The following is a 13,919-nucleotide window of genomic DNA, read 5'->3' as shown; positions in this document are numbered from 1 at the left end:
GCTGAACTCCCAAGCTCCCCGGCCCATGGGGTGCTTCCCCCCTGCATCTGCCCAGACTCAGAGACGAATCTTCCCCCTTTCCCTGAGCCCCACCCCCGACTACCCGGGCTACTGTCCCCAGCCCGGGCTACCACATTTCCCAGCCCCCCGAAGCAGGGGAGGGTGGCTGAGAATTCATGGGGGTGAGCCTCATGAGAACTTCTGGCTGGACCTCAGGAACAGGGGTCACAGACTCCTGCTCTTCAGCCTCCCTGAAACACACACAAACTCGTGGCACCACAGGAGAGCAGAAGTCCTTGGAGACTTTTTATTGACTCTTTTCTGAACATTCTTCTCGCTGGAACAGTGGCAGACCCCTCTTCCTGGGCCACCATCATGGGTCAGGCATGCGTCTGCTTGGGCTCGGGGTTCTGCTGGGCCACAGGGTCTTCTTCGGCGCTCTCCTCCTCCTGCTGCTCGGACTCCATCAACAGCAGCTTCCCCTGCACCGGGAGCTCTTCTTCCTCCTCCTCCTCCTCTCCCTCCTCCTCTTCCTCACCCTCGGACGATAAGGAGAAGTTATCCTGACTCATGCAGGCCACGAGCTTCTTCATGGAGGATTCGTGGCCCCGGCTGTGGCCTGTGCCGAGCTTGGCACAACGGGAACCCATTGCCCACTCTGACTGCCTCTCCAGACTGGGCAGGAAGGCCACTGGGGGCAAAGTGGAGGGGCTGTGAGGACAGCAGGCAGGGCGCTGACATCACAAAGGGGCCCCTGGAGCCCCCCAGCCCCACCCTTGGATACCTGAGTCCTGGACCAACACCTGACTCAGATCCCGGCCACCAGCAGCTCCCCTAAGTTCGCACCACCTGCAGGCCGGGTCAGAGAATTCCAGGCCGGCCCCCTTGCCTTGCCATGTTACCCCCTCCACCAGGCCTCATTTGTGCTGGCAAAAGGCCCCCTTTTAGCTGGGATGACAGTTGGGGATAGAATTTCCAGAAGCAGGAGAGCCCACAGACTCCTCCCCACATTCCAGAAATACCCAGCCCGAGAGAGAGCTGTTGACAGTATGTGAAGATGGATCAGAATAGTGGCTCCTTTTGGGGGAATTGGCATGAGGGAGGGGCTGGAAATGTCTGGTTTCTTGACCTGGGGCCGGGGAAGGGGGCCAGTGGGGGAGGCCACACGGGTATACTTAAAACTCGTGCTCTATATATAAGCTATGCTCCTAGAAAACTAAAGAAAACCCTCCCTACTAAGTCTTTCCTGTTTGGGGATCACAGGTCTCTTTACACACGCCCATACCACACAGTTTTCAGCATGGGAGGGGAGGAGTCTTTCCTGAGCACTTAGGATGGAAAATGGATTTCCTGCCAATTTTCTGCCCCCAATCCTCGGTGGCTGTGGTCTGCTGAATAAGGACCCTCCATGGCTTATCTGAGTGGGCCCTTAATGTGCTCAGAGGTGTCCCTATAAGAGAGGCAGAGGGATTTCACACAGGGAGGGCAGTGTGCTCCTGGAAGCAGGGATTAGAACACTAAGAAAACTAGGAGGCGCTTCACTCCAGAGGCAGGAACGGGTTCTGTCCTGGAGCCTCCAGAGGGAGCAGGGCCTTAAAAGTCTGTGGCAATGCAGGGCCTCAGACTGTGCACAAGGCCTCACTCCGTCCCGCAAGGGGCTTTGGTTCCCTCCATGCTGGCCTTGTTCTTGCTGGAGCATGCCAGACCTGCTGTCCACCTCGGTCACAAGTCCCACTTTCCCCAGCTACCCAGCACCCCCGAATATTCATTAAGGCAGAATAGTGAGGCCCAGCAGGAAACCCTGAATCTGGGTGATGGAAGGTACCCACAGTGTCACAGGGTGACCCACCAGCACAGTACGGGATTTAGTTTCATCATATTCATTTACTCTTATATCAGTGCCATTTGCGTAAAGGAGACCCTGACAGCCAAGTGTATTATTATCTCAAGCTTTATTTGGCAGATGACTTTTGCTCATTGTAGTCAAGATGTTGTGGGCTTCGGCATCTGACGTCGGGGGATGTCTGTGGTCTCGTGAGGTGGTTCTTTGGTGGGTGACTTTTCCTTAATTCCCATCCGGGGCTGTGATGGGCCCAGGAAGGCTTAGCACCGCCTTCTGTATCTCCTCCTCCTGACCCTTCTGGAGCCTTTTGGGAAAGAGTTCGGGTTACCGGGCCGTGGGGATGGGGCTCGGTGGCGGGGAGAGGGTGTCCCGGGGGGCGGGGTGTGTCCGGGGCGGGGACTGGCCAGACCTCTGTGGTGCCTTCCGTGCCTGCAGGTGCATCTTCGGTGCCGCCTCCTCCGGCAGGAGCGTCGCTGCTTTCTATGGATCCTGTACCGCCTCCTCCGGGAGCAGTGCCTGTGTCTATAGTGATAGCGGTCTCTGTGGGTCCTTCCTTCCACCGGGACGTCCTCCTGGTTCACTGTCTGCTCCTGCTCCTGGCCCTCTTGCTGCTGCCCCTGCCCCTGCCCCTGCTGTGGACGCTCGCTCGGACTCCTCCCGCGGCAGCGGACCATGGTGCTGGCTGGGCAGGTGGCTTAGGTGGAGTCTGCAGCTGGCCGTGGGGGTGGGGGAGGAGGGCTGAGGCCTGCCCACCTGCTCTTGCTGTTAATGTTGGTCTGGTTTGCTGGCAGCTCTTTGGGGACTTGTATATAAAGGCGGCCCCCCACTATGACTCGGGGGCCCCACCCCACCATTGTCCCCACCCCACCCTGGCCTGGCCAGTCCCCTCACAGCCAGCAGGGTCTGGAAGGGCAAGCCACCCTTGCCTTGTCTAGAAAAATGTGTCGCCGCAAGGACATCTCTTGTCCATGTCATTTCTGGTGCTTTCTCCCCACTTTGGGGCTGTGCCATGATCTGGGAGTTTATATGGGTTCTCTGCACATCACCGTAGGCCAGGTATTGGTTCAGTGACTTTCCGTACATCAGCTCCTTCTGCAATTCCTTGTCAATTTGCGTGACAAACAAGGAGCCAGGCTAGGCGTCAGTCTGTGCCCATGGGAGGCTGCCCTCCAAACGTGCCATCTTCATGTCACCTGGGCCTCACTGTCCTTTGATGATCCCATTAAAATCCAGAATCAGAATCAGAGCAACTGAACGAGGCATCTCCCCCATGGAGGTTACCTTACGTGCGATAAGTGGGTCCCGTGTGGTCACACAGGGGACATGAGCCAGAGAACACAGGTGGCCTCAAGGATCTGGGAAAGACAAACCAATTCTACTCCCTCAGAGCCTCCAGAAACACAGCCCTGCCCACACCTTGATTTTTAAATCATTTTGGAATCCTGACCTGCAAAACTAAGAATAAATTTGTGTTTTAAGCATTGAAGTTTGTGGTAATTTGTTAATTCCACCCTAGTATTCATATGCGGTTATTAGTGCCTCAGTCATATGTGGTTATTAGTGCCCTTGAGGATGGCACCTGTTAATATGAAGGCCCAGGGATCACCCCCATCTCCATGGCTAGAGCTTGCTGGCTATGGGGCGGGGGGCAGGGGGGTTGTGTGTCCAGCCATCCTGCCATTATCTGACCGGGTCCAGGAAGCCACCTAGTGACTGGGGTCATGCAAGCAGGTTCAGTCCCATTCTGTGTCCTTACCTGAAGAGACAGGGTCATCTCTATTCCTGTGTTGCAAGACTAGTTCGAGGCCTGGATGCTCAATAAATGGGAAGTCATGCCTAGGGGCGTTTCTGAGGTGCTAGGTAGCCCTGTCACTTTAGGGCATTGGGTCACTGAGCTCCTGCTCACTGAGGAGTTGCCCTGGGCTATGCTCTGCCACCATGGGATGATTGTAATCGACAGGCTCTTTGAGGTCTGCTTGGCTCAAGGTGTCCAAGAGTCTCATGAGCCATCTCCATGGCTCCCTGGGATTTTAAACCCTCCACGAATCCCGTGGGAGGAGTGGGCAGGCGAGATGGACAAGTCACCCCATTTCCTCAACCAGGGAGGTTATTTTCAGCTTCGCTCCGCTGCCCCTCACCTGGGGCAAGGCACCATCACTATGCACCAACCTCGAGGGCTGCCACAGGACCAGCACGGGAAGCAGAGAGAAACCAAAGTGGGCACTTGGGGGAGAAGTGAGATAGAGATAAACCTGGAGCTTATCTGGAGCTGGTAAAAGTTTCCTTGGTTCTCTGGGGGCGGGAAGCCAGCCCTGAGCCCGTTTCTGTAGCCCATGTCAAGCTGCCCCCAGGACCCAGCCTCCCGTGGCCACCGGGTGGGGCTCACAAAGGGGTGGTTGCAGGGGGCATGGGGGTGGGGTGGGAGGGCAGATTCCTTTCGGAACGAGATCCACTGACCACTGGCACGCGTGTCGCCTCTTCCCCAAGCCCTCCCCCCCTCCCACCGAGCCCCCTCAAGGCAAAGAGGCGAGAGGAATGATTTTTTCATCATTTATTGACAGGCGGCATTGTTCGTTGACAGGCTCCTGTTCATGTCATTGAACTGGTGGCATGTTCACGAGGCGGCAGGAGGGTCTTGGCGGCTGGTAGTGGTGCGGGCAGGAGTGCGGCGGGCCGGTGTTTTCTGTGCGTTCATCTTCTCCTACACCTCACCGTGGTGTAGCGGCGGTAACACGCTGCAGGGGGACAGGCGGGGACAGGGAGTTTCAGCACGGCGGGACCCCTGCCCCCCCAGGTCCTCCCCAGCTCCCCAACCACAGGGTGCCGGCCCCTTCACCTCTCCTTCTCCGCCTCCGACAGCACCGTCTCCTTCGGCGGCGGCATCTCCGTCTCCGGCGGCGGCATCTGCTCCGGCTATGGCTACGGCTGCATCTGTATCTGGCCATGGTGCTGGATGGAACCGGCCCGGATGCTCAGAGCAGGGGACCACCTGGGTTGAGCCAGCCAACCTGTGAGGAGGTGGAACTTCGTGGGCTGTGAGCCCGGGGGCTGACTCCTGGGCCTCTTATAGACATGGGGGGGGCCCCTGGGCATTGTGAGGTCACAGAGGCCTGGACCTCACAGACATCCCCCACCCCCCCGCCCGCCCACCCTGGCCAGAGCTGCCCTGATCGCGTCCATATATGGGCGTGTGGGAGGCCCCTGGTGGGAGCAGGGTGGGGCCATGTGACACCCGCCCCAGGTCACCAGCCCTGGGGAGACAAGAAGGCTTCTCACTCACTCACTCACTCAGTTGCTCAATTAACAAAAAATTATTGAACACCTACTATGGGCCAGATTCTGGGCTAGGCCCTGGCATCCAGGGATAAATAAGGCCAACATGTTCTTGCCTAATCAGCTTTATACCCAAACTATGGGAAATACGAACAAAGGAACCACACAGAATAATTGAAATTGTGAAAAATGCTAAGGGCCCCTCACGGGGTTTTCTGAGGTCTAAGAGCTTGGGGAGGACTTGACCTCCGGGAGGCGCTAGCAAAGCTGCCTAAGGAAGCACTGGTGAAGTGAATTCCTAAGGGATGAGTCAGGGTTGGAGGAGGGAAAAGCATGTTGGGAGAAGGAACAGCGGCAGCAAGGTTCTGAGGCAGCACACAGCACAGGTCCCATTTATATGAAGTGTCCGGAAGACAGATGTCTGTAGACACACCAGTCCACAGGTGGCTGCTCAGGAGCACGGACATGAGGAGTGACTGCCTAGTGGGCACAGGGCTTCCTTCTGGGGCAGTGGGAGTGTGAACTTATTAAATGTCCCTGAATTGTTCATTTTAAAATGGTGCATTTTGTTATGTGAATTTCACCTCAGTTGGAAAAAAAAAAGTCCCAAGGCTGAGAGGTGCTTGGCACATGTGTGGAATCGAAGGGGGACCCCCCCCCGGTGGTCGGGACAGAGAGCACAGGCAAGCTTGGGCAAGATGGGGCCAGCCCACTTGGAGCTTTGTGCAATCCTTCCCATGCCCTGCGTGAGTCTTAGGGATAAAGAGAGTAGAAGTTAGAATTAGAGGTGATTAGTTACAACCAAAAACTGAATGTAACTGACTTCTGGATGGGAGTTTTAGGTTTGACTTAAGAAGTCAGAGGTGCTTTGGCGGATCGTGTCCTTGTGTTGGGGATACACACGCCCGAGTATTTAGGCATGATGGGCATCATTTTGCCAACCGCTGTCAAGCGATTCAGAAAAGGGACAGTAACCATAAGCACGTATCTACATAGGGAAAGCGGGGGAGGGAGGGCAGAAGGAGAGGGGCAAAGTGGAGTAAACGGAGTAGAATGTTAACACTAGACCAGCCTGGGTGAATGGGAGTTCTTTGTATGGTTTTTGCAACTTTTCTGTAACTTTGAAAGTATTTCAAAATAAATTATTAAAACTATTAAAAGAAAAAAGAAAAGAAGTTAGGAAGACGGTCTTCCAAGGCTGGTGTAGGGGCTCCACCCTTCTGAAGGGCCTGGCTTCAGCAAGTGCTTTCCCTTCTCAAGGTTGTCTTTTAGTCCAAAATCAGGGCTGCCATGGACAGTCGTGCAGTTCGTGTACTGCTCAAAGCTCCCAGCCAAGGGATTGAGTGGGAACTGAAACCCAGCCTGTGCTCTGCTTGCCAAGCCAGGCCCAGCACCCACAGGCAGGCTTCTGCCCACAGGAGCTGTTTTCTAATTGACTGCTCACAGTGGAAGTCCTTTTCTAATTCTAAGAAAGGCACACTAAAGGCTAGCCTCAGCCCAGCTGGAAATTCAACCCTGTCTACTGTCCAAGCAGGATGGAAGAAGAGGAGGGGGTGGGGTGCAAAAGGAGTCATTATCCTGTAAAGAGCTTTCCCAGACACCCCACCCAGCAACTTCCCTTCTGATCATTTGCCTTACTTCAAGAGCACTCTGCCCTTTGGGATAAAGCTGGGCTCTCCAGAGGAAGAAAGGGGCCAGTGAACAGTTAGTGCTTTTTGCCCGAGGGGATGCAGCCAGAAGCTTCCAGAACCCTACTCCCCAACCCACAGCAAGTTGGGAAAACCATGACCTTGAAGCGCAAGTCCACAGAGTTACTCAGAGTTACTCACCTGGCATATAGACTCAGCAGTACCTTTTCATTTATTGATTTGTGTGTAGATCCAATTTTGTAACTCTTAACTACTTTTTAAAGCTAACCCACGTGGTCCCAGAGGAGCCCCCGGTGAGATGGCGGGTTGGTATAGACTGTTTTACAGTTGAGAAATTTGAGACATACAGGCTGGATGGCTCATTCATTGGGGTTTTTATTGACCACCTACTGTGTGCCAGGCACAATTCTAGACAGTGGGAATACAGCAGGGGCAAGAGAGATGGGAGTTCTTGCCCCCAAGAAGCGTACATTCTGGGTGGGGACAGACAGCATGCAAGTGAATAAGTAAACAAACCAAAGACTGTGAGGTTGATTACAAATACACCCAGAAATGGCGAGCAGAGTGGCTCGCAGGAAAAACTCAGGAACAAGGACGTCAGAGAAGGGCCACTCCGAGGAGCCAAGGCTTGGCAAGTGGGGGTGGTCCACTGGTGTGAAGACTTGGCAGGGGGAGAGGAAAAGCTTGGAACCCAAAGAAGACCTTCCGGTTTAGCAGAGGAGACGTGCGTTAAATCTAATCCCTACAGAAATAAGCCCTGGGAAGGAGAGGGGCCATTGGCCCTAGTTTGGAGTCTGAAATGTTGGAGTTTGTTAGAGCAGCTGGATGTTACCCTGAACAAAGTAGCACTTGCCCCTAACTGATACTTACGGTGTTCTTTGTCTCCAAGTGGAATGTAAGATCTGTGAGCTCAGGAGCCGGCTCTCGTTCACCGTAGCAAGTCCTCCTATGGACAGTAACCAGTACATAAAAGGAACCCTACTATTTTGTTGCATGAAGACATGAAAGATACATGGATGCTTTTAGGGTAACCCTCTTTTATTGTCATTTTCCAACCATGAAATCATGGTACCGTAGTATGATTTTTGAAATGTCCCGCACCCTCTCCCCACCTGCTGCCCCAGGTCTGCTGGGTGTGGATGGCCCCAGAAACACAGCGCTGATCGCCAAGCCTCCTGCCATCTCAAACAGTGCTGAATCCAGAGGGACTTCCTGGGTGGTGTCCCATCCCTCCCCTGCCCCTGTGATGTCACAATGGTCACCCACAGCTGCCTGGATCAAGGGCAGACCCCGCTGCCTTTGAGCATTGTGGAGCCAGGCAATTCTTTTTCTTTTTTTTTTTTTTTAAGATTTTATTTATTTGAGAGAGAGCACGAGTCGGGGGGAGGAGCAGAGGGAGAAGGAGAAGCAGGCTTCCCACTGGGCAGGGAGCCCAATGTGGGGCTCAATCCCAGGACCCCGAGATCATGACCTGAGCCAAAGGCAGCCACTTAACTGACTGAGCCGCACAGGCGCCCCAAACCAGGCAATTCTGAGGACAATCAGGGTAATTTGGCAGTACGGTGCCCTGGCACGCACTGTTCTGTGTCCGGGGATCTGTCCTGCAGAAATTCTCACACGTGCTCATAAAGGTATGGATGGCTGGGAGAACATTGGCAATGACCTCAAGTCTGTCTTAAGGAAATGATCGTTGAGCTGCTCTGTCCGTCTTGTGGAGCAGTCCCCAGCCATCCAGAAGAGTACTGTGGAGGGGTGACCTTGATGCAGAAAGAAGTCCAGTGTATCCGCAGTGACCACGTTACGTAAATGGAGAGTGTCATCTCTTGTCCATAAAAAATGTAAAAATAAGTGATTGCACAGGCTTAGGGGAAAGTCCAGAATTTAATACGTTGACTTAGCAGTGGGGAGTGGAATCATGGTTAAGCTTCGCTTTCTATTGTATTCATTTTGTATGGTTCAGAATTTTTAAACCTCAGGGCCAAGGCATTGCCAAATGCTGAATGTGTTATTTCCATGATCAGAGAAAAAAAAAATGGGAAAGAATACCCATTACTGTATGAGCTGAGCAATTGCTATGTGCCATGATCCCATTTAGCTGTGAGCTTATTGTTTTTTCTTGAATATGCTTTTTCTTTTGGGGAAAGTTTGGAAAGTCAGTTACTTTTCCCATATACCTCTCACCCAGTTTCCCCCCCTGTTGGCATTGATTGATATTGATGTGATATGTCACCTGGCACGTTGGTCACAACTACGAAAGCAACACTGTATTAACCTACTCCAGGCTCTTACTGGGATTTCACCAATTATCCCACTAATGCCCATTTTCATTCCACGATCCAATTCAGGGGATCACGTCCGGTTTTGCTTATTAACATCTTCTATTGGGATGGTGCATTTGTCACAATTAGTGAACTAATTCTGATGCATTGTTAACTAAAGTCTCTACTTTAGTATTCAGATTCCCTTAGTTTTTCCTTCATGCCCTTCTTTTTGTCGCCGTAGTCCCTTGGGGATCCCGCACCTCCTTGGGCTCCTCTGGGCTGTGACCGTTTCTTAGACTTCTCCTCGTCTTTAATGACCTTTGCGGTTTTGATGAGTACTGGTCAGATAATCTGTAGACTGTTCCTCAATGAGGATTTGTCTGATGTTTTTCTAATGAGACTGGGGGCTATGTGTTCGAGGAAAAAAGACCACGAAAGGAAAGGGCCGTTGTCTACCTATCAAGGGCATGTGCTCTCACGAGGACTTGTCACTGTTGTGGGCATTGACCTTGGTTGCCTGGCTGAGAGGTATTCAGCAGGCTTCTCCACTGTAGTGTTACTCTTTTCCTTCCCCCGTCTTCTACAGTATTCTTTGGAAGGAAGTCACTCTGCCCAGCCCACACTTAAGGGATGGGAGGAGATGCCCCACCTCCTGGGGGCAGAGGATGCACATAGTTGGAATGAAGGCTATGTCTTCACACAGCAGAAACAGCAAGGGAGCTAGGGTGGGGGCTCTTTTTATGAGGGCACTGATCCCATTCATAGGGGCTCCACCCTCATGACCTAGTCACGAGCCAAAGGCCCCACCTTCTAACACCATCACATTGGGGGTTAGGTTTCAGTGCATGAATTGGGGTGGGGGACACAAACAGTCTGTTACAAATAAAGCTGCTTTGTACATTCATGTATAAGGCCTTGTGTGGACATATGTTCATTTTATACCTGGGAGTCTGTATCCTTTGACCCCCTTCCCCCATTCCCCCTGCCGCCGATCTGTTCTCTGTATCTATGAGCTGGTCTTTTTGTTTTTTTCCAGATTTCACCTACCAGTGGGACCATATGGCATTTGTCTTTCTCTGACTTATTTTACTTAGCATAATGCCCTCAGGGTCCATCTGTGTTGTCACAAGTGGCAAGATTTCATTCTTTTTTTATGGCTGAATAGTATTCTGTTGTATATGTGTACACCGCATCCTCTTTATCCACTTACTGATGGATTACATTGTTTCCATGTCTTGGCCGCTGTAAATAATGCTGCAGTAAACCTGAGGGAACAGAGATCTTTTCAAATGAGTGTTTTCATTTTCCCCCGATAAATACCCAGGAGTGGGATTGCTGGATTCTTGTGGTGGCTCTAGTTTTGATTTTCTGAAGACCCTCCATACTGTTGTCCACAGAGGCTGCACCAGCTTGAGTTCCCACCAGCAGTGCCCCAGGGCTCCCTTTCTCCACGTGCTCGCCAGCACTTGTTATCTCTTGTCTGTTTGATATGATACTAGCCGTTCTGACAGGTGTGAGGTGGTATCTCACTCTAGTTTTGATCTGCATTTTTCCCTGATGATGAGTCAACGTGGAATATCTTTCATGTGTCTCTTGGCCATCTGGATGTCTTCTTTGGAGAAATGTCTGTTCCCATCTTCTTTGGGGCAGGAGATCTGATTAGACATTTATCTGTTCTTTTTAAAGGTAATCAACTTCATGTGCATCTGTGTGCGTGCGTGCGTGCGTGCATGTGTGTGTGTGCAAAGGTCTAGAAGGGTCCAGCAAAATGTTTGGCTGGCTGTCCTGGAGCAGGGCTGGTGGAGGGGACCACCTCGGTTCACCCCACCTCCATCTTAGTGGCATGCATTCATGTCAATAAGCTCGCCCTTCTTAAGTAACAAAAATCATCTTCTTTGTCTCTACCCTTCAAGGTTCTCCTGGCTGGTTTAAATTGACATGAGACAGAGTCATAGAAGAAAATCAAATGTAATTACAGATATGCAGGGGCCCCCTAAGGATAGGAGACCCACGAGCAGTCAGGCAGTTGAGGCTTCGATGGCATCAGAGCTGAGGAGAAGGGGGTAGGGGTCTGGGCCTTCCAAGGGAAGGAAGACAATTCACAGGAAGATGAAAAAGAGTAAATGTTTGGTAAGTAAATATTTGCCGGGCCACTCAGAAGCAGTGGGACACAGAGAGGAATTTTAACCAACAGACTTTGGGGGCGCCTGAGTGGCTCAGTTTGCTAAGCCTCCGACTCTTCTTCTTTTTTTAACTTTTTTTTTTTTAAAGATTTTATTTATTTGACAGAGAGAGAGAGAGCGCGCGAGCACAAGCAGGGGGAGGGGCAGAGGGAGAGGGAGAAGCAGGCTCCCCGCTGAGCAAGGAGCCCAGTGCGGGACTCAATCCCAGGACCCTGTGATCATGACCTCAGCCAAAGGCAGACGCTTAACCTACTGAGCCACCCAGGCGCCCCAAGCCTCTGACTCTGGATTTCAGCTCAGGTCATGATCTCAGGTTGTTACATCAAGTCCCACATTGAGCTCCGTGCTGGGCGTGGAGCCTGCTTGGGATTCTCTGTCTCCCTCTCCCTCTGCCCCTCTCCCTGCTCTCTCACCCGTACTCTCTCTCTCTCTCAAGTAAGTAAGTAAGTAAGTAAATAAATAAATAAATAAAACTTTGTCTTTAACCAACAGACCTGGCCAGCTTCCTCCCTGTCTACCGCACCTAGTTCGTATTATGTTGTAGTTATCCGTGGGGACAGCTCCCTTCCCACAGCCGGCCCTCTGTCTAAATTCTTTCAGACAGTTAGGGGGAAGGTCAGAGTTTCTTCCTGAGCCTTCTGTTTCTTAAAAGTCATGAGCCTAAGCTAATCCACATGCCCAAGAGACACAGTTTGGGGTGGCAAACATGGCTCCCCTATGGTCAGTCCCACCTTTGAAATGTCTCCAAGAAGTTTCACCACCCAGCAGTTGAGTTGGTAGGTAATAGTATTTCATTGAACCAGTCTCGGTGCTGACTTTGGTCCGTTCACACTCCGTTCAGGAGGCAGTGTGGCAAAGTGAGGCCTGCGGGGCAAGTCATCAGATGTGAAATGAGAGGCATTCCTATGGAAACAAAAGAAAAACTGTGGTTAGTTAATGATTGGCACAAACTAGAAACCTAGTTTCTAAGTGCTGAAGGCAGCCGGTTGAGATGTTTAGACGTCCAACTCGAAGTATCTTTAGAGGGGGTGAAGGCAGGCGGTAGTAATCTGATAGACTTTTCTCGTCTGCCATTTGAATATATCTGCTGATCTTTCTGGGGGCCACACCACAAATGGCACAGAGATGATGCGGACATGAGCTGGTGTGGTGTTTTCCCTCCAATCTATATCAAGTCGTTCGTTCTCTCTAGGGCTTCAGGAAAAAGGGCAATTTAATTCTCAGTGATTCCAACTCAGAAAGGTAGGAGAAAAATTGAAAACGTTAGTTTGGAAAGTTTTCACCAGCCACTAGAAGACACTAGAAGAATTCAGAATCTAGTCCAGTTTACAACGAACAGTATTAGAATCTAATATCCACATATTTTCTCTCTACAGTCACCCTCATTTTTACCAAAGATAGCTAAATTAACACTAATTTGTTTGCAAAATAAGTCATTTCAATAAACACGGAGTGGTTATTTGCATAAGTTCAGCAAGAATAGCAATTGATCGTGTAGGATCTTTTAAATCTGCTTTGCTGGAACTTTCTGTAAGGAATCTCAGATTGAACTTTTAAGAACCTCTTGGGGCCAGAAGCCAAGCCAAGTACTTGCCATCATACTTCACCTTCAGTACCTATAGATTTGGGTTAATTCCTCCATTGTTGAGGTCTCCAAAACATCCTGAGGTTCCCATACCTGCCAGGAAGTGACATTCTTTACTCACTCCCCACGTCTGCTGGGAACTCTGTAAGCAAAGTGCCAGACTGATATTTTCCAAGGGGCTTGATTGGCCCCATAAAGTCAGCCTTTAGTTCCTTAAAGCTGTCTGATCATGCACATCCCTCGAGTCTATGCACGTCCCTCTCCAATATGGGATTCAAGTCAAAGCCTTGGAACCAGTGTTTCCAGTGGTGTCCTGTTACAAGGGAAACAGATTCTTATCAAACTTATGCAAATAAATATATGGCCTGAAAATATGAGAATACTCACCAAGAGTTCCCAAATTCTAGGGAGAGAAGGATAAATGTTTCAGTTCTGTGTACAAAAGTGTAATCACCTCACATTGTTCTAAGTCCTAGTTAGCTTAAGAGGAAAGATCTCCTTATAATCCGGAAATCGAGAGATCAGAGAACCAGCAATATTTCAAACAAAAGTCATAAAAATTTTAATCATCTTCCTGAGTTTATTGAGTCCCACGTAATTAATTCTTGTGCTTGGAAGCCAGTTCTCCTGTTCATACTGGGAATGTTTACCGAGTTCGGTAAAGTTATCAGAAACCCATATTTTAGAGTTACCGAGTTCTTCAAGTTATCAGAAACCCATATTCTAGAGTCCTTCTCACAAATCTCCTTGAGGATGAAATACTTTTGCAGAAACACTTTTGTAAAAGCATCTGAGCGGAAGAATTACTGTCCGTAAATGACGAAAGACTTAAAACAGCATGGGTGAAGGTCTGCTCATTACAGTGCAGTTGACAAGGAACTTGGGTTATTTCTGTGTTGTACAATGTTTTGAGATAACAGCTAGAATTATGACTGACAACGTTACAGGAAGCATATCAGAATTCTTAGGAATTTTATGCAATTTCCAGAACACTTATATTAATAATATGTACCCTCACAACATAATCTAAGAAGGTTTATCATTGCTTAGTTGACAGGGTTTCCCATGTGATTTAACATATCAAGTAAGCCCAATTAATTTAATATCTCTCCTTTATAAGGAGAG

The 13,919-nt window shown here is 50.4% G+C and overlaps 1 protein-coding gene across 1 annotated transcript; it reads right to left on the bottom strand.

Annotated features, from left to right (window-relative positions):
• Positions 1 to 353: 353 nt before the first annotated feature.
• Positions 354 to 4,747, bottom strand: PRM3 (protamine 3). The gene is made up of 3 exons (XM_081818881.1): positions 4,680 to 4,747; positions 785 to 849; positions 354 to 691 (listed from the first exon to the last, which is right to left on the bottom strand). Exons 1-3 carry the CDS (start codon positions 4,745 to 4,747, stop codon positions 381 to 383), a joined length of 444 nt encoding a protein of 147 aa, XP_081675007.1. The 3' UTR covers positions 354 to 380.
• Between the last annotated feature and the right edge of the window lie 9,172 nt (positions 4,748 to 13,919).

This window comes from Leptonychotes weddellii, chromosome 5 (genome assembly GCF_054177405.1).
Source record: "Leptonychotes weddellii isolate Sample4059 chromosome 5, ASM5417740v2, whole genome shotgun sequence".
Taxonomy (NCBI): Eukaryota; Metazoa; Chordata; class Mammalia; order Carnivora; family Phocidae; genus Leptonychotes; species Leptonychotes weddellii.
Note: the sequence above shows the minus strand (reverse complement) of the source record. Positions and strands in the feature narration are given on the sequence as shown.